This window comes from Armigeres subalbatus, chromosome 2, assembly GCF_024139115.2.
Source record: "Armigeres subalbatus isolate Guangzhou_Male chromosome 2, GZ_Asu_2, whole genome shotgun sequence".
In the NCBI taxonomy this organism is placed as follows: Eukaryota; Metazoa; Arthropoda; class Insecta; order Diptera; family Culicidae; genus Armigeres; species Armigeres subalbatus.
Window position 1 is genome coordinate 233,977,729 of NC_085140.1, and position 19,687 is coordinate 233,997,415.

At 42.9% G+C, this 19,687-nt stretch overlaps 1 protein-coding gene across 5 annotated transcripts in view; it reads right to left on the bottom strand.

Annotated features, from left to right (window-relative positions):
- Positions 1 to 19,687, bottom strand: part of LOC134211903 (protein outspread) — a 760,849-nt gene that overhangs the window by 96,346 nt on the left and 644,816 nt on the right. For 3 of the 5 annotated variants that reach the window (XM_062689283.1, XM_062689281.1, XM_062689285.1), the window contains one exon: positions 13,472 to 13,594. The exons of the other annotated variants lie outside the window; for them this stretch is intronic. In XM_062689283.1, coding sequence (XP_062545267.1) covers positions 13,472 to 13,594 — 123 coding nt within the window. The remainder of the gene's footprint in view (positions 1 to 13,471; positions 13,595 to 19,687) is intronic. 5 annotated transcript variants of the gene reach the window in all.

Sequence of the window (19,687 nt, forward strand, 5' to 3'; positions counted from 1 at the left end):
TGATAGAAGCGTATTGATTATGTCCATTGGAAATTAAAACTTCGATCGGCAAATGATCACTACCATGGGGATCTTGGACCACCTTCCAAGTACAGTCCAACGATAATAAGCTCGAACAAATGAAAAGATCTAGACGGCTATCTCTTGCTGGAGGAGCCACTCGTGTAACTGTATTCAAAATTGACATATTGAAGTCGTCGCAGAGGTCGTATATCATTGTTGAACGGTTGTCGTCGTACAGTTTCCCCCAGCCTGTTCCGTGGGAGTTAAAATCTCCCAAGAGCAACCGTGGCTCGGGCATAACCGAGCAGATGTGCGAGAGATCTCTACGAGATATCGCGGTGTTTGGAGGAAGATATATCGAGGCGATACTGAGGTCTTTTCCTCGAATAGTCACCTGACATGCGACAGCTTCGGTGCCTAACATCGGAGCAAAATCGACCCTATAGAAGGAGTGCTGTTTTTTGATCCCTAAAAGCACCCCTCCATATGGATTTGCCCGATCGCGGCGAATGATGTTAAAATCGGGAAAATGAAGGTTTACATCTGGTGTTAAGGCTGCCTTACACCTCAGGAAAATTTTCCGCCGGATTTTGGTCCCCGTGCATTTTAAATGGGGCCCGGATTTTTATTTTCCGTGCTCAAATCCCGAAAACATCGCATATGCAAAAACACATGGAGAAAAAATCCGCGGATCAAATTCCCGAGGTGTAAGGTGGGCTTTAGCCATGTTTCACATAAAGCAAAAACATCGCATTGTAATTTGTTAACTAAAAATTTGAAAATATCTAATTTTGGAAGAATACTTCGACAGTTCCACTGTACAATCGAAATCATATGAGTCTTATCGACGAAATTAGTCATCGAAGGATACGAATGACTCGAGGAGGGGTATTTTTGAAGCCAGCTGCTTCAGGAGAGGAGTCAGAATAGGAAGAACAATTTTGACCATGTTCTTCACGGGGTCGGAAGCATCGAAGAAGTTGAGGATGAGCTCCACGATGCCAGAAAGTGTGAACTTTGGAGCGTTCGGAGGTTGTTGTGCTCGCTCTCTATGCTCTCTTTCTGGCTGAGAAATCGCAAAAAACGGGGCATCTGGGATTTTAGATGTCCCCGGAAGCGGTGGAAACTCTCGTTCATCTTGATGTGAAACCACAAAAGTCTAACGTTTTTGAATTCCACCTGCGTTTGATTTCGCCATGTTGTAATGGGGCTTTCTTTGAGGCTGTTTCCTAGGCTTTTTCGAGGGACGCTGGCTTTTTTTTACTCGTTTCCTCGTTGAGCCTTTGAAAACAAAGGCCCCATTTCTAACTTCGGAGTCAGAGCTACCTTTATCGTCCAAAGAAAGAGACGAGTAGATGGTGTCAGATACAACTGGTGAAGCGGCCTTCCTTAGCATTTCGGCGTAGCTACGTCGAGAACACTGCTGAAGAGAACGCTTCTGGTGGATTCGGCGCTGTATGTACGTCGGGCAAGCTTCAAGAGCATGTGGAGGGCCTTCGTTACAATAGACACATTTCGGTGGCGTTTTGCATGCTTCTCTCCGCACGATGCACAGCGAGGTTTATTGCAGCAGTACTGAGCGGTGTGGCCCAGCTGCTTGCAATTAACACAATTCATCACCTTCGGTACATACAGCCGAACAGGTAGTCGAAGTTTGCCAATCACTACGTACTCAGGCAATGCGGACCCGGAGAAGGTGACGCAGAAAGAATCAGACGGCGAATAAATCCGCTTCTCTCCCTCCTGCGACACCGAATACATTTGCTTGCAATCCAGTATCGCAACAGGAGGCAAAGAAGCGTTCTTGAAACGACCGAAACCTTGTTTCAAATCGTCGCATGTCATACTTCCCTCCGTCACCACCCCTGCGATCTCACAAACTGCTGACGGTAAATAGACCTTATATTCGAGAGTGAAAATCTCACAGGTGGCAATCTCATTGGCCTGTTTGCGATCACTGACCGTGACGCGAAGCTTACTGGACCCAACCAGGTCAATGGTCGTGACAGACGAGAATCGCTTTTCCAGATCTTTGCTGATCTGACTTATATTCAACCGCTTGCCTTTGGGTCGGAAGAAAACAACATACGGCCCACTAGAATCGGGAGGGTAGGCCTTGAGGCGGGGGGTCGTGGGGAAAACATTGGTGTTGCTAGTGTCCATTTTATTTTGACGCAGAGCATCGGAAGCCAACAAGGCATTATATGACGAGGAATACGATGTACCCCCGCCATCATCGCCTTCGCGTATTGCAGACTTTAAATGTCTCGCAGCAGCGAGGCACACACAATTAAACACTTATCACAGGGGAAAAAAATAACACAAAACTAATTAACAAATACACAGGGAAAACGGATTATCAAAGAGAGACGTGGTTCAAATTATCAAAAGAGGGGAAGAAAGGGGTTACAACGAGAGAGAGAGAGATCAAAAATATACTTAGTTTAGCCTTCGCACTACAATGTCACCGGCTGGGACTTGTAGCAGCACACACCGAACAGACGGCCTCTCGCCCGTGCCGCGATCGAGGCGCACGATCAGTGATGATGGTGGTGGGACTGTCACTGTTGGGCGATGATGACTTCGTCTGCGTGACGATGGACGCCGATGAGTTTGCAAAAAAGTCTGTTTTTGCGAAAAACGATGGTGACATTCTTTAAATGTTTGTTTCAAATAAGCACACTTTCACTCTAGCACTTCAGCTACGGTAAAAAAAACCTGGCTTCGAGGAAAAAAACCGGAAGAATATTCGACCGTACGCGGACTATGGACTGTCTCGCACGGATGCTCGACGTGGAATGAGATCACTTTTTCTGTAGCTGAAAGTCACTATTTTTTCAACTATTTTGAGTATTGCTCACTAAAGTCACCATTTTGAGCGACATTGATTGTTATACCAGCCCTGACTTAGCTAAAATGTGTGCACACGAAAAATGAAAAATGATTTCGTTTGATTGAAATTTCTTTATGTTTGCTATTACGTGCTGCTCTGTGAAGTCAGAGATTTCGGTTGAGGTTTATGATTGACAATTTTTGAACAACGAGTTTTTCCCATTAGTCCATTCCATCAGAGTACTCTTCAAAGTTGGCATAGGAATCGGACACACAATGAACTATTTGCTATATGTTATTTCCTAGCTATTTTCTATAATTCCTAAAGTTTATTCACTAAGCACACATCTGTACAGAATAAATATTGTCGATAGCAACTAATGTAGGGGCGGTGCCGGTTATGAGAGAGTTTCAACACATTTTTTCTTCTTAAAATGTTGTCTCGGTGGGGAGGGGGTGGTTCTAACATCTAGACTAGAAAACGAATTTATAAAAGAACGGCCATTTAAAACTATAAAACTTTTTTTGTGATCGATGAGTTATTATTTTCTATTGATGGTATCACATTGAATAATAGAAATCAGTTAAACATTTCAGTAAATTTGATAATGTACGTTACATAAATAAAAACGTTGCTCGACAATTTCAGCGCATAGTAATGGATAATTGCAGGTTGTGCAAAACAGTTTTAGTAGGATTTTGTGTATTATTTGATTGTTTCAAAATGGGGTGCTCATCTTGTCCCATTTGAAAAAAAATTATTCAAATCTAATTAGGCCGATACAAATATTTAAAATCTATTTTGTCTCCCCCCTCGGATTTTTTTTGAGGGGGCAACAAAATAAAATTCGGATAATTTTGAGGATTTTCAAAACATTCTTTAACAAATCCTAGGAGTTTTTTGATTTTTTTTTTTTCATTTTAATATTTATTTTTATTATTCCCCCCCCCCTTGACCTTTCGGAGACCAGTAGGACAAAAAGTTAATTAAATATTTGTAACGGTCTTAAGCTGTTACCCGCTAGCTACACTGAAGCTAGGATGGGGAGACAAAAACAAGGTCGTTTACCTTCTCTTGCCACTACACACCCACAACCGAACTTACCTCCAGCAGGAGTTATACACGCACGTGTGTATCACGACACGTGCCCACCGGCGTGCTATGGTGGGACGATCGGCAAACTGGGTCGTATTCAATATGCTCAAAAGCTGATCAAGCAGTGTATTCACCCTGGATCCCAACAAGCGAGGACTGGCGGCTCCTTTGTGAGCCCGGAAACGAGGTGAAATTACAAAATATAGTGAAAAAGACTAATCAATCAAGGCCTAGCTCTCAATTAATGTACTCGACACCGTACTTCATCTTAGCATGCTAATTTATTTAAAGTATTCATAGTGACGTCATTTAGGGGTAGGGTACTTGCGGTTTTTCTTGACATTCTCTCTCAGTCCGGATGATTTTCTCTCAGTGCCACGATGCATCGACGGAGGTCCTACCGTGCGGTTCGTCGCGGGCCGTCTGGTGGTAGTTGAGAACCACCGTTCGCCACCGGTTCTTGATGAGCGTGCGATGATCGACGTTGCGTGGACTTGACCAACGATGACTGCTGAAAGCTAATCGCCGGCACTGGCGGAATCGTGAACACACTTGGCGATGTCGGTGGTTGAACTCAGATGAACAATAGAGATGGCCACTCGAGATTCTGGACGTTGACACGGGTGCGATCTCGGTACCTGCGATGTTAGCGATAGATGGTGGTATGGTGACGATGGCTGTTCTAGGGCTCGACCGGTGACGTGCTTGCTCGCGATAGCGTCTTCGGCGACGATGGTGGTGGCCGAAAGGTGGGCGATGGCGTGGTTTGCAAACGCGTCTTCGGCGACGAGGGCGATGGCAGAAAGGTGGGCGATGGCGTGGTTTGCAAACGCGTCTTCGGCGACGATGGCGATGTCCGATAGGTGTGCGATGGCGTGGCGATGGCGTGGTTTGCAAACGCGTCTTCGGCGACGATGGCGATGGCCGATAGGTGTGCGATGGCGTGGCGATGGCGTGGTTTGCAAACGCGTCTTCGGCGACGATGGCGATGGCCGAAAGAAGTCAGATGGCTTGACGATTTCGTCGGGAATGCGGGGCGATCCCCGACTCCAAATAATATCCACCGATTACGCTGGCATTCACCAAAAGCACTGCTCGACAAACGAGTTGATGCCGGACTGTAACTAGTTCGGGAACCACTGGGAATCGGCCTTACGCACCACCGTACTACCTTGCCCTGGCTCTGCTATTCGAGAAAAGCAAAAAAACACAGAAAAAAGGCCCACTTGCTGGACCTACCCCTAGCATTAGTTCCCTGGTGACGTCACTGGTATTATCTTAACTCCACAACCGCAAGTACAAATAATAATTTACCTTTTTTCTTCTTGTTCTTCTTAATGAACTACAATTGTTTCTTTGTTCCTCGAGATGCTTGTTACACTTACACAATGGATCTACATACAATAAGTACAATAAATTATACAAAGAACACTACTGTTTCACTATTAACCGCACTGCGGATTCTTACTTTTAGGGCAACTTGGTGCACCTCTCGATCTAGATAAATCAACTAGTCACTTTCACTATTTTAATATACAAATTTTTGGTTACAGTTAACTTTACGATTTATTCCGTCGCGCACTTCTATTCTTGGTGAAATCAAGAAACGAATAAACCGCTTGATCGTGTAGCTAAGCCATTTTATCTGGAATCCGACCAACCCGACAATAACCGAACCCTAATGGTTCCTATTCAGTTTGGCAACCCTTCCAACTGGCGGTCCCTGTGGGCAAGCATTTAACGTCTGGAAAGTTTTACTGTTTTTTCCTTGCACTCAAACTGCTGTAAACACATTCGGTGGTGTCGGTGGTGTGAGTGACAAATTGGTATTCACTTTTCTCATCGGCAAGGTGACACCCATTACCGATTGAAAGGTGAGATGTACAGTAGGCTTGGTGGAGGGAAAATATTACTTGTGGTGGAGCCAGCAAATACAAAAAATGAAACCACAGGTTACAAAGCATGGTTGAACATTCAATTGAAAATATTTCAAATTGCCCCACAATATTTGTTGAATATGTGTTCAACATGCGTACTTGGTCAAGATATTCATTATAAAACATTTATGTTTATAAAAACTTAATTTTCCAATTCTGATTTCTAATAAGAAAATCACCAGTTTTCACCATCTTTTTCTTGTTTATCTGCATTTCAGATTCATTCTATGTTTATAATATTTGTTTAGTGTTAAGTCTATTATATGACTATAGTTTATCAGTGTTCGGGGTTATTTAGAGGGAAAAAGTTATAATAACAGTGAAAATAATGGGAGCTAATCTTGCCCCGGGTGTCGATCTTGCCCCGTAATCCCCTACAGCATCTTGAATAGAGATGCTCGATTTTTTATCACGAATATGATTAACAACTTCTCCCAATTAATTACATATTATTCGGCAACACAAAAATGCCGTACAAAAATATTTTTTTGTTAAATATCTTGGCCCTTGGGTGTGCATAGCATATGCACAGCACATGTTTCGAAATAGACAGATTGATATGACATTTCTAGACCAACATTTGAAAAGGGCGTAACAGCCAAAATTTATTCCATCTGATTTCTCGTCTACGTATATAGCAAACGGAATTGAAAGTCACTCTCGAACTACATGACAAAACTGTCATATGAGAAGGATCGACATTTTACAATACATTACAACTCACTTTTCTTCACGAAACCAAGTTCTAAGTGAAGTAGCACAAAACTCTTATGTCTGGAGTATGTTCGTTATTAAAAAAAACCAACATTTGTCTCCCGCAAAAAGGAGTGACAAAAACAACAAAGCCTACGATTTTTATAGCATTTATTAAATTGATTAGATTCTGCTACCAATCTTTGCGGACACGACATCTGCTTTCCACAGAACAGCCCCGGGGGGACAAAGTATAAACAACGGATGTGAGTGTAATTCCCATTTATTGTTCCTTGTGCCAGAGCGTACAACCCACCTTATTGCCAATTGCCAGAGGCTTGTGCTCGTGTTGCACATAAACTCTTACGCGTAATGGTAATTACGCATTAAATTTAATTAAAATTAATGAATTTTATAAATAATAGACTTTACGGCGAATCCATTTTACAGATGAAGCACTAATGCTGCTCGGATGATCTGTCCCCGTCATCGTGTCAAACCCGGTTGCATCCGACCTTCCAACAAAAAACGATTAGCTGGTAATATTGGGTTTGCGTTTTTCGCTCAGTGCTCCAGGAAGCGCCGTGCATCTTGTGTCCAGTACTGGACCATCATCGACACAATGTCTGTTGCTACTCTCCTGTCATGGCCATGCTGAACATCCAGAGGCAGATTGTGTCGGTATTAATTTTAAAACGAAATGCCATCTCCAAGACGAGCGGACGTGCTGGACCGTCCCATATCCCCCGAGGAAGTCGGCGCACATTCGTCAGTCAGACGATGAGAATGGCCCATGGCGACAAGTTAAGCACTATCGTCTCATCGGCCCTTGCGGGCCACTCAATCAATAGTGTGTGCTCCTTCTGCAGCCCGTATGGGTAATTATTTACGATTATCACTTATCAACGCTCGACCAACAGCGCATTTTGCTTACGATGACAACGCGCGTACCGAGTGAATCCATTGATGATCGATACGTACACCGTCCTCCTTGAGCTGCCTGCACGGTATAATCGATTGTCCTCGGCAGAGAATGAGAAGCATTTGAAATTAAATTAGTATAAAACTTTATGCTTCATAAATTACACGTAAGGGTAGTTATTTTATTATGCTTATGGTTTCAGTTGTTCATGCTGAGACTTCTTCAGACAAGTTTATTATCCGCTCAAAGTAAATGTTTGATCATAATTATGAATTTATTAAATACATCCACTACTGGAACTCTTTTAAGGTAAATATTCAACAGTGCACTGCAGTGATGGGAATCTTTGAGAAAAAATAGTTAAACAAACACCTAGAAATATTCGTGAGGCAGAGCAATTTCACGTCATGTAGTTCAATTTACAACATTTATTACAATAATCGCTTAGCCGAAGTAACCTGAAGGATACATAGGGCCAACGTAGAGAATCTTAATCCTGGTCAATTACTTATTTCAGCCTTGAACTGGGGCCAGGTCAGGTTCCTATCGTCTCCCATTATTTATTTATTTTGGTTTTGTTCAGACGTATCCGCTCTTTCGTTATGTGTGTCCGACCCACCTCCATTTGCGTTCTGGATTTTTTGGTAAAATAGGTTTTTGATGGCGTCGTCGATGTAGCTCAGTATTCGAGATTCAGCTGTGAGACGACCATTCCCGAATTATAGAACGAAGACATCGGTTGATAAAACGAGCCGAAATGCATTTGCTAATTATTTTGTTTTCTATATATTGAGATACCTATGTACATACACTCAGTTTTTTTACACGGTTTGGTTTTAGTCGTTTAAGACCTTCAGCATCAATGAAACAATGAGCTAACCCCACGAAAAAAAATCGAAAATTCAGGGGTTATTTAAAAAAAGCAACGAAATCAAGCAACCATGGTTGTTTTTTTTCTTCGAACAAAACTATGCCACAGCTTAAGTTGGTTTTTGGAGTTCCCAGTCGGTTCCAGGAGCCTTCGGTAGCCGTGCGGTAAGGTGCTCGGCTACAAAGCAAGATGCTGAAGGTGATTCCCGGTCCGGTCTAGGCAATTTTCGGGTTGGAGATTTTCTCGACTTCCCTGGGCACAAAAGTATTATCCTGTTACGAATGCAAAAACACTTAACTATAAGGTGGCAATGTCCCAGTGGGGGATGTAATGTCAATAAGAAGAAGAATGGTCGGCTTCTACCTGCTTAGAGAAACACGAAGGTCAAATGAATGGATGCTGAAATCACGAGTTATAGGCACGAGTAGATATGCTAGAACGCCAGAACAACGGGGAAGGGTCATTTGGCCGAATGTTACTAGGCTGAAAGTTGTTTGGCCGAATATATCATTTGGCCGAACAGACCATTAGGTCATTTGGCCGAAATGGTCGTTTAGCCGAAAGGGTCGTTTGGCTGAAAGGGTCGTACGGCCGAATGGGTCATTTGGCCGAAAGGGTCGTCTGGCCGCAAGGGTCGTTTGGCTGAAAGGGTCGTTTGGCCAAAAGGGTCGTTTGACCGAAAAGGTCGTTTGGCCGAATGGGTCATTTGGCCGAATAGGTCATTCAGCCGAATAGGGCATTTGACCGAATAGGTTCATTTGAAAAGTGAGAAACTAGGAATGAGAAGAGAGGCGTCTCACTTCTCACTCTTCATTTTAATCTTCTCACTGTAAAAAGTGAGAAGCACGAAATGAGTAGTGAGACGTCTCACTACCCACTTCGCACTACTTACTTTTAAAAGTAAGAAGTGAGAAATTAAGAATGAGAGGAGAGACGTCTCACTTCTCACTCCTCATTTCTCACTTCTTGCTGTAAAAAGTGAGTAGTAGACGTCTCACTACTCATTTCGCGCTTCTCACTTTTTACAGTGAGAAGAGAAAAATAAAGAGTGAGAAGTGAGACGTCTCTCTTCTCATTTCTAATTTCTCACTTTTCAAATGAACTATTCGGCTAAATTACCTATTCGGCCAAAAGTCCTATTCGGCCAAATGACTCTTTTGACCTAATGACACTTTCGGCTAAATGACCCTTTCGGCCAAATTACCCATTCGGCCATACGACCCTTTCGGCCAATCGACCCTTTCGGCCAAATGTCCCTTTCGGCCAAATGACCCATTCGGTCAAATGACCCTTTCGGCCAGATGGGTTTGTTCGGTCTAGTGGCATTCGGCCAAATGGCTTTCGGCCGAATGGGTTTCGGAAAAATGACCCTTCCCCCTTGCCCCATTATGCTCGAGGTTCACACGGGATTCAATTCATGCATATGCAAAACGGGGGGCTAGACGCTATTTTGGCCTGATTTGGCATCCTGTCCCTACGCATGTCCGGTGTAGACTGGTCAGAGATAACCGTAATGTTTTTGTACATTTAAAAAAAATGGGACATTATGGAGGCAAAACGTAAAACACCTAAGGTATTCGAGAACGAGCTGGATTTGAAGAAACAGAGTGTCAAAGGGAGTCGACTCCATCATTGCACAAAACCTCATGAGAGGTGTTAAAAGCAAAGTGCGGATATTCAGTCATAAACAGAAAATCCAATAAACCAATAAAGTAAAAACTTACTCATAATGTCGTAGTTTACTTCCTTGGAAACCTCATTTTTATCGAGTACAGTCTTTAGGTACATATTCCAACACTTCAACACTAGGCACATAGTTCTATTCCAATTTATTCTTTGAACTTACTCTTTTTAGCTCATTGTTTGCAAACCGCGTAGGATGAGTATCTGTTATTGTCTGGCATCTACCCAAGCAGCATACGTGTTGCACATAGATCATATTAACTTATGTGTGACCAGATTTAGTGACAAAGTCACTTGAGTTATGTTTCTAGGGAACACACCATTATAAAATTCACAATAATAAAGAATTAAAAAAACGCTAGAATGCAGCCTAATCGGGTTGTAGTGTTATGCCGAGCGCTATTGATAGTTGTGTAAAACCTCCGCATATCGTTTCTATCCATGTTCTCTTGCGCTTCAGCTACCACACTCTCTTCGTGTTGCCTTTTTTCGGCGGTGGATTCGTTTCTTTTCTGCCCTTGCTACACTGCACCGCTCTTTATTGGAACGGGTACGAGCCACTAGAATTCGACTCCCAGCAGCATTTTTGTCGTCCGCCAATCGCTGGCACTCCTCGTCAAACCAACCATTTCGTCAGCGTCGCTGTGCAGTGCTTAAAACTTAAAACAGCAACTTCTTCAACTGACAAGCGTTGGATATTGAAACGCATAGATATGTTGTTTCGCGAATACGTTGCGCTGGAAAGTCGCTCCCAAATTTTTGAAACTACAATGTAGTGATTCGAGTCAATGTTCGGACCTCTGAAGGACCTTACATCCATAACACCCAAAAAATGCCGTCCGTCGACCAGCACGTGGTCTATCTGTCAACAAGTGTCTCCACTCGGATGTTGCCATGTGTGTTTGTGGATATTCTTACGTGCGAGGTAGGTACTGCAAAGGTCACAAGTCGCAGACCATTATCGTTGGTAGCGGAACGAAGGCTTTCCGTACCAATGACATGGCGAAAAAACAAAACAAAAACTTTCTCTTTCGATCTGCGCAGTTGCATCCCCGTTGACAATCTTTACATCGTGTGTTGGGCACTCTCCGTAGGCCTTATCAAGGCTTAACCTGCACGTCATAAGGTTTATCCTTCGTTGGGGCATAGATGCTGATCAGGCTATAGTTGAAGAATTTGCCCTTCATTTTCAACACGCCGTTCCTAACATGGAGAACAGACGCACGATCAGATTTGAACCTCCGTAAAATTCCCCCTTCCATGTCAGCATACGACCATAGTTCCCACCGGGATTGGTTACCCGATCTTCTTTAAGGTTGCTCGTATCCCGGCCAGCGTCACGAGGAGGTAGGGATAGGAGTTGCTGGGTAGAGGCTAAGGACCGCGAAATGGGGTCTATTTTATTCCTTCAGGTACGCATTACCCAGCAGTTGCCATGCCAGCATGGAGCACACATGGCATCAAAAAGGATGAGAAAAAATAAAACCAAAATGTCGATTAGTAATTTGGATATTATTTTAACATTATATAAAACGACGTGCATTGGTTTCTGTATAGGGTGGTGAAGAATGATGTCACCATGATAGAGCTATCTTACCAAAATGTACGGCATGACAAGATCATATTTAAAGTTGATTTTTATTCTTCGATGCCTGCTCAATTTGTTTAGACAAAACAACCCTGCCTTGACTTGGGCACGCCGTTTTGTGGAATTTCCTCTTAACAACGCGAACAAATATTTAGATATTGATCCATCTGATTTGATACCCCTTTGCGGCAAACTACCCTAATAAAATATCGCAATAAAATTACAATAGAAATTATAGTAACAGTATGATTAAACATATGGTAAAGGCATAAATAGTAATTATGGTAAATTATATTATGTCTCACAAAAGAATAGCATAAGCCTATATTGTAAACGGCTATTTCTTCAATAGAAGATCGGCGTCGTTATGTATCGTTACAATCATTTTAATGATAAAGTTGCTGCTCTTTGAATTCATAACATGTATCCATAACAATAACAATCAAAAACAGAGAATTAGAGTAAAAATTGCTGTGTTTTTCATTTTGTATTTTTTTCGGCAGTGACATAATAGAATTGAAAAGTTACTCAAACCAGCCAGAAATCGTCCATCTTGCAAATGCTTTTAATATAGGAGTATGTCATTAATAATGGAATAAATAATATGTAATATGATTATTATTTAAAAAAAAAATGGCAATTACAATTCGTTTGAGATAATTCTGTTGCCATTATTTTGCCACAACAATATGCCAATATATATACAAACACTAAAATTTATCGTTCATCAATTAATGTTATTGTGTTTCCATGGCATTTTATTGTTAATCTATTATTTTTTATCCGGGTATCTACGGACACCACCCAAAGCGTGCCCTGAAAAGGGAATCCGTCTTGAGCTGGTTTGACGCCTGAGTAGTTCGCATCGATCGCGCGAACTTGCTTGACACGATCCCACTATAATCACTTTATAGTAGTCTGGTGGACTGAATGATGGGACTCCTTTGAACGGTCAGTTTTGGGATACAGTCAAGTATGATCTAATGGTGTAAATGACAGTGCAATTCATGTTATAATAATGTAGGTATTTCACCAATAACGTGAGAGTCATGAGAAGACAGGCAGGTTGTACCATAATTGTAGTGTTATTATAGTTTAGAAAAGCTGTATCCAAATCGATAAATTTTCTATCCACCAGACTATAGTAAAGTGACTATTGATCACATACTTTGATCCATTGCAGTAATTCAATGTGCGTGGTTAACTTGTAATGACAGCCAAGACATCGCAAAAAACGCAAAGTATTTCAACACAGCGGCGCGCGATGATGAAATAGACAATTGCTCTTGTGATATGTGCTGATCACACGTGAAGTTACCATTCCGCGGTGATTGCTACACCGATCCTGTCCTGTGAGCCTGACTCGAAAAAGTGTTCGTCACTGCTATTCTCGTTTGATTCTGCGACATGCCTGTCGCTCTGTAGGTACGTCTGCACGAGGCTCTTGACACAACATACATCAAATCAGGAGACACTCATCATCTTCAATCTACACCGGTATGGGGCTGACTTTGAACAGACAGGTCGTAATCCCCATCGGTGAGGCAGGATAAATCCTGCGAGGGTCCAATGAAGGGGGCTGATCATGACAAATTAAATTTGATGCTATCGTGATAAAAAGCACTGTCAGGGTGCGGGAAGCAACAAAAAAACCATTGTAAACAAAGAAACCGAAGAATGACTGCGCGAGTGGCGGATTATCACGTAAAGTAATTTTGCTGCACACGGTAGGAGAGGTTGCTGGAGTACTGTTGCATTGCATGGAGTCATGTGTTTACTTGCATGTTGCACGCTTCAATAAGGACCAGAGGAGATGGCGATTGAGAGTGCATCGAGCGGCACTTACCTGAGTCGGTTGCATCCAGCGATGATCGATTGCGGTTCCTGATACGTGCCTGACCCTTGCCTTCGGGATGTAATTTATCTCTGGTGGGTGGCGATTTGGACGAAACGGGCTGCTCGCTGTAGACTGTTGTTGATGATGGTGGTGTTGTTTGAGAGGTCGCCAACGGTAATTGGTTTGTGTGATTGTCATTGGTGGTAGTGATGGTGCAGGGGAAAATGTGCGGGTTGCCGAGCGATGTTGTAGAATTCAGTGCGAATCGGAAAAGTGGTCGGTGTTTGGTGAAATGCGATACATGAAAGTAAAGGATTGAGGAAAGAAATTATTGGTTTATTGATTTAGGTCCTGTTACTTATGAATATGATAGCAGTTCTAAACACAAACGATGCGCCCTATTGAGGTAATAAGATGGGAAATAACAAAAAGAACAAGATGACGCTCCCTACTCTTATCGAGTATTATTTCCCTGAAAACTTGTGGCGAAATTTCCTTGCGCCGGATTCATAAGCCATTAAACGAAAATCCTCTAATTATGCAGGCTATGTTTACTGTATAAACAAAATACAATAGTTTGTCGCTAGCGTAATATTGTTCGTGATTTGTCAATATTAAAAAAAATACATGTATATGTCGATAGTAATTCCTCCACCACAGTTAATGCGCGGTTTCTAAGCCAAGCTCTTCTAGACTGAACCGGGGATCGAACCCAGCCAACATGATCTTGTTTTGTAGCCACTGGCTAAGGAATGCCCAGAAATGGAAATGAAAGTAAGGTCAAAGTATTTTCTATACAGAGTTCAAACACCACCGAATGAACGTCGTTACCAACAATACATTTTTCGAATTAAATCTTTTACACTTAAGTGCATATGCACAAATTAATGTCCACGTCGGGTGGTCAAGAAAAATAACCAATAAACTTTGATTAAACTAGGTCAAAGTATTGCAAACATGATGCATTTTGGCCTTAAAACGTAATCATTGAGTTTATGTTTGTGCCAGATAATTTGCAGCATTTAGATCATCTTCAAATTGTTTAGTTGTTTATTGTAAATACTTCTAGGAACATTTTGAAATGTCCAAAAATTCCTCAGAATATCCGAAGAAATAAGATACACAGACAAAAAAAATATTGAAATTTACATGACAAGTAATGCTTATGAAGGAAATGCTAGGAAAAGCGTATAATGATGCGATTTATCGCCTGAATGTTTGCAATTTTTTTGCATTCTGACACTAAATCGTCTAAGTGGCAGGCGAATCGGTTGGAAGAGTTCCATGAGGGCGGTTCCTTCATTAGTACTGCCACCTAGAAAAAACTTGAGAAATTGTTGAAACACGGAAATATAGAAAATTTAAATTAAAATACCTCTAAAACGTGATGAAGATGTTTCAGCTAAATTTTTTTGATCTGTTGGGTTAGGAATTCAACAACCTCATGAATTAGCGGCTTTTTGAAAAAAATAGTATAAAAATGGAGATAACATACTGATTTTGTGTGCTTTTAAAATTATAACCCCTTAAATCACAATTTTTGAAAAAAAAATCCTTAATTTCTGTTTTATAACAAAAATATACGTCATTTCCTATACCACACCGTGTGACGGTCATATGGCCACAACCTCCCCTATGTGCGCCAGGATCAGCGAAATTTGCGCTTCATTATTTTTTTACATGCCGGATAGTTTTTATTATTTTTCCTGTGTAATGGATCGACTGTAATCTCGATATTTTGAGGGATTTTCAGTCTTTATTGATCAATTCCAGACAAAGCTACTTTTACTATGTCTGAAACTCGATCATGCATTTGCACAACATGTGATAGATTTAGTTCGGAAACGGTATTGGAGGATAACCGATCCCTTCGGTAGGGTTTTATCCCACGAAACCAGTACGCTAGACAGGTGCTTTCCCTACTAGCGAGTACTGATGAAACCAAATTCCTAGCACCGGGCACTTAGTCGAACTCTCGCAATTCATTTTCAGAACTAACTCTCTCATATGTATTTTTGACAGCGGTAAAATAAACTCCTGTTTCTGACTCTGAAAAGACTGCAATCCAAGAAAAAACCCCAAAATATTGAGATTTCAGTTGATTCATATTGTCATACTTTAATTAATATGCTAAGAAATGCCTTGCGAATATATTTCAGGAGTTCCTTCAGAAATTCTTCTAAAAATTTCTTGAGACAGTATTCCAACCGAAATTTATTTGAAAAATCTAAAAAGTTTTTTTTAGTAAATGCTTTAAACATTTCTTTATGAAGTACTTCTAGGAATTAATTCGGTAAGTCATCCAGTTCCTTCAGACATTCCAGAAATTCTTCAAAGTATTTTTTCGAAAATTCCTACGATGATTCATTCTAAAATTCCTCCCGAAATTCCTTTAAAAATTCTTCAGGAATTGTCCTCAGGAATTCCTCCAGAACTTTCTACGGAAATTCCTCTAAGAAAATCATAACAAAATTTCAAGAAAAAAATCGGGAATTCGTTCGGAAATTCCTTCGAAAAATCCTTTCTAAAATTCTTCTTCTAAAATTTCGTAAACGCCGAACAACGTATATGCTTGTTGAAATATCTGTCATTTTGCCTGTCTTTAAGTATGATAGTTCTCACGCTATCAGCCAAGCCGCTCAGTTTTTCAATACCCCTTAACAAAGTCTTACTCAATACAATGCCTCAAGGCCTCAAAAATCCATCACCATCAACCGGAACCTTTGGACCGACCATGGCTTGCGGGGGTAGCAATGTTGACCACTACGTCGGCATGACCCAACCAAGTCTCTATAATGAAGACATAATAATAATAATATTCCCCGGAAGTCCTCCCCATCCTGATGGACATTTATCCCAAATATCCACGGTATCCGGGGACAGACGGTGGAGGGACGCACAATAATCCAAAAAGCCCGCTGTAAAGGGCAAGGTTTCAAGCCGCTGCTTCTCCGGGGAACTTTTGGGAAGTCGTCTTAGGCCCAGCTTCTTCTTTTGAACCTCTGTTTTGGTCCTGAAATCATTGAAATTTGACAATGCATGAGTTTCTTCGATCGAATAGAGTTCGCCGCCGTACCAAGCTGACTATCTACAAAACGCTTATAAGACCGGTAGTTCTCTATGGACACGAGACCTGGACGATGCTCGTGGAGGACCAACGCGCACTGGGAGTTTTCGAAAGGAAAGTGTTGCGTACCATCTATGGTGGGTTGCAGATGGCGGACGGTACGTGGAGGAGGCGAATGAACCACGAGTTGCATCAGCTGTTGGGAGAACCATCCATCGTTCACACCGCGAAAATCGGAAGACTGCGGTGGGCCGGGCACGTAGCCAGAATGTCGAACAGTAATCCGGTGAAAATGGTTCTCGACAACGATCCGACGGGAACAAGAAGGCGAGGTGCACAGCGGGCAAGGTGGATCGATCAGGTGGAGGACGACTTGCGGACCCTCCGCAGACTGCGTGGTTGGCGAAGTGCAGCCATGAACCGAGCTGAATGGAGAAGTCTTTTATGTGCAGCACAGGCCACTCCGGCCTTAGTCTGATGATAAATAACTAAATGAGTTTCCTGTAGTCTATGGCACCCCTCCGACATCTTTCGAGGGAAAACAACTCAACGCATCATCTGGTTTAACCCCTCTGACCAGCACAACATGATTGGTACATCGAACAATTCGCCCCTATCTTCTACGGGTTCTTTCACAAATTACATAAAGCCAAAATTGGTCATTTTAACCCCTACCCATTACTCGTGACGTTTTTGTGTGGAAAGCATCCTAAAATTTGGGCCGTAACGCTCTTGAAAACCCTCTCACCTTCTGAAACGTTATGTAATTTGTGAAAGGGTCCTACTGGTTCGCATCAAAGTAGCAAACTTTGCTACCTTCCCGACCCCCACTCTTCCGATGAAGGCAAATCTCTGTCTACAGGAGAACATCAACGTCTACTGGAACAACCTTTCCAACCTAGAGCTGCTTACGCACGACAGTCCGCCGTGTATTACTGGCCTTCAGCAGGTCCATTCTGTAATACACGACTCCATGGACCGCTCCATTTTGGAGAGAAGTACAAGTGCACCATCAATGTAGCGATAAGGGTCCTCCAGGATATCCCTTTTGATATTCTTCAATTATCGGAATCCGTCTTCGAGGTAGTTGCCAAGATTGCATGATAAATCTCTACTTACCTTGCGGCTTTCTTCCGGACATCAAGGGAATGGTAAACGATATCATGACAAATCTCCTGCCCTTATTCTCCTCGAAGGGAATATGAACGCGGGATTCTAAGTCTTATTCCAGTGGTATTGTTCAACTCGATTTTTTTTTCCAAAAACGTGAATCTAGTAACTTTCCACTACGGTTCGCCCACTTTCTTTAAAAACCTCTCAACCATCGCCATCGATGTGACTACAGTCAGTCAGTCCATACTCCCATCTCCTAAAAGGAAAGTATTCACCGACCTTTTCGGGAGCAATCATTATCCGATTTCGGACACTATCTACACCTCGCCTTCGGACTTCACCTAGAGGCCAAGATGATGCCGCCGACTAAGAGGTATATCACCACCACCTACGACGCTAATTTGAACAAAATACGCCCACTATACTTCCCGACTTCACCAAAATCGACGTCATCCAGCGTCACGAATTCACGAAACAACAGAACGATGCGTTTCAATATACAACGCTTGTCAGTTGAAGGAGTTGCTGAACAGTACCACCAGAAGCTGGACGAGCGGATAGGAGATGCCAACGGATCTGGCACAGATTGTGGGAAAATATCCACGAAGCTGTGACTACAACAGCGCAGGAAGTGTTAGGCACTGTACAGCGACGCCGACGAAATGGTTGGTTTGACGAGGAGTACCAGCAAGTGACGGACGAGAAAAATGCTGCTAGGAGTCGAATTCTAGTGGCTCGTACCCGTTGCAATAGAGAGCGGCACAGTGTAGCAAGGGCAGAAGAGAAACGAATCCACCGCAGAAAAAAGGCAGCACGAAGAGAGTGTGATAGCTGAAGCGCGGGAGAACATGGATAGAAACGATAAGCGGAGTTTTACGCAACTGTAAATGGCACGCGGCATAATACTGCGCCAGTGCCCGCCATGTGCAATGACCGAGAGGAGAATTTGCTGAAAGACAAGAATATGGTGGCAGCAAGGTGGAAGGAGCAGATTTGTTGAACGGTGAAAATGAAGGTGTATTAAGGAGCAGGATGGCCATAGTTGGCGACGGTCAAGCTGTGGAACCACCAACGCTGGACGAGGTTAAGAAGGCTCTAAACGAGCTGAAAAACAGCAAAGCTGCTGGGAAGGACGAGATCCCGTTCGAGCTTCTCAAACACGGAAGTGAGCAGCTGAATGAATCATTTATTATTATTTAATCAGACTAAGGCCGAAGTGGCCTGTGCGGTATATAAGAGTCTTCTCCATTCGGCTCGGTCCATGGCTACAGGTCGCCAACCACGCAGTCTACGGAGGGTCCGCAAGTCATCTTCCACCTGATCGATCCACCTTGCCCGTTGCGCACCTCGCCTTCTTGTGCCCGTCGGATCGTTGTCGAGAACCATTTTCACCGGGTTACTGTCCGACATTCTGGCTACGTGCCCGGCCCATCGCAGTCGTCCGATTTTCGCGGTGTGAACGATGGATGGTTCTCCCAACAGCTGATGCAATTCGTGGTTCATTCGCCTCCTCCACGTACCGTCCGCCATCTGCACCCCACCATAGATGGTACGCAGCACTTTCCTTTCGAAAACTCCAAGTGCGCGTTGGTCCTCCACGAGCATCGTCCAGGTCTCGTGTCCGTAGAGGACTACCGGTCTAATTAGCGTTTTGTAGATTGTCAGTTTGGTACGGCGGCGAACTCTATTCGATCGGAGCGTCTTGCGGAGTCCAAAGTACGTACGATTTCCAGCCACTATGCGTCTCCGAATTTCTCTGCTGGTGTCATTTTCGGCAGTCACCAGTGAGCCCAAGTACACAAATTCTTCTACCACCTCGATTTCGTCACCACCGATGCAAACTCGCGGTGGGTGGCTCACATTGTCTTCTCTTGAACCTCTTCCTATCATGTACTTCGTCTTCGACGTGTTGATGACTAGTCCGATCCGCTTAGCTTCCCTCTTCAGTCTGATGTAGGCTTCCTCCATATTCTCAAAGTTACGTGCCATAATATCTATGTCGTCGGCGAAACCAAATAGCTGCACGGACTTATTGAAAATCGTAC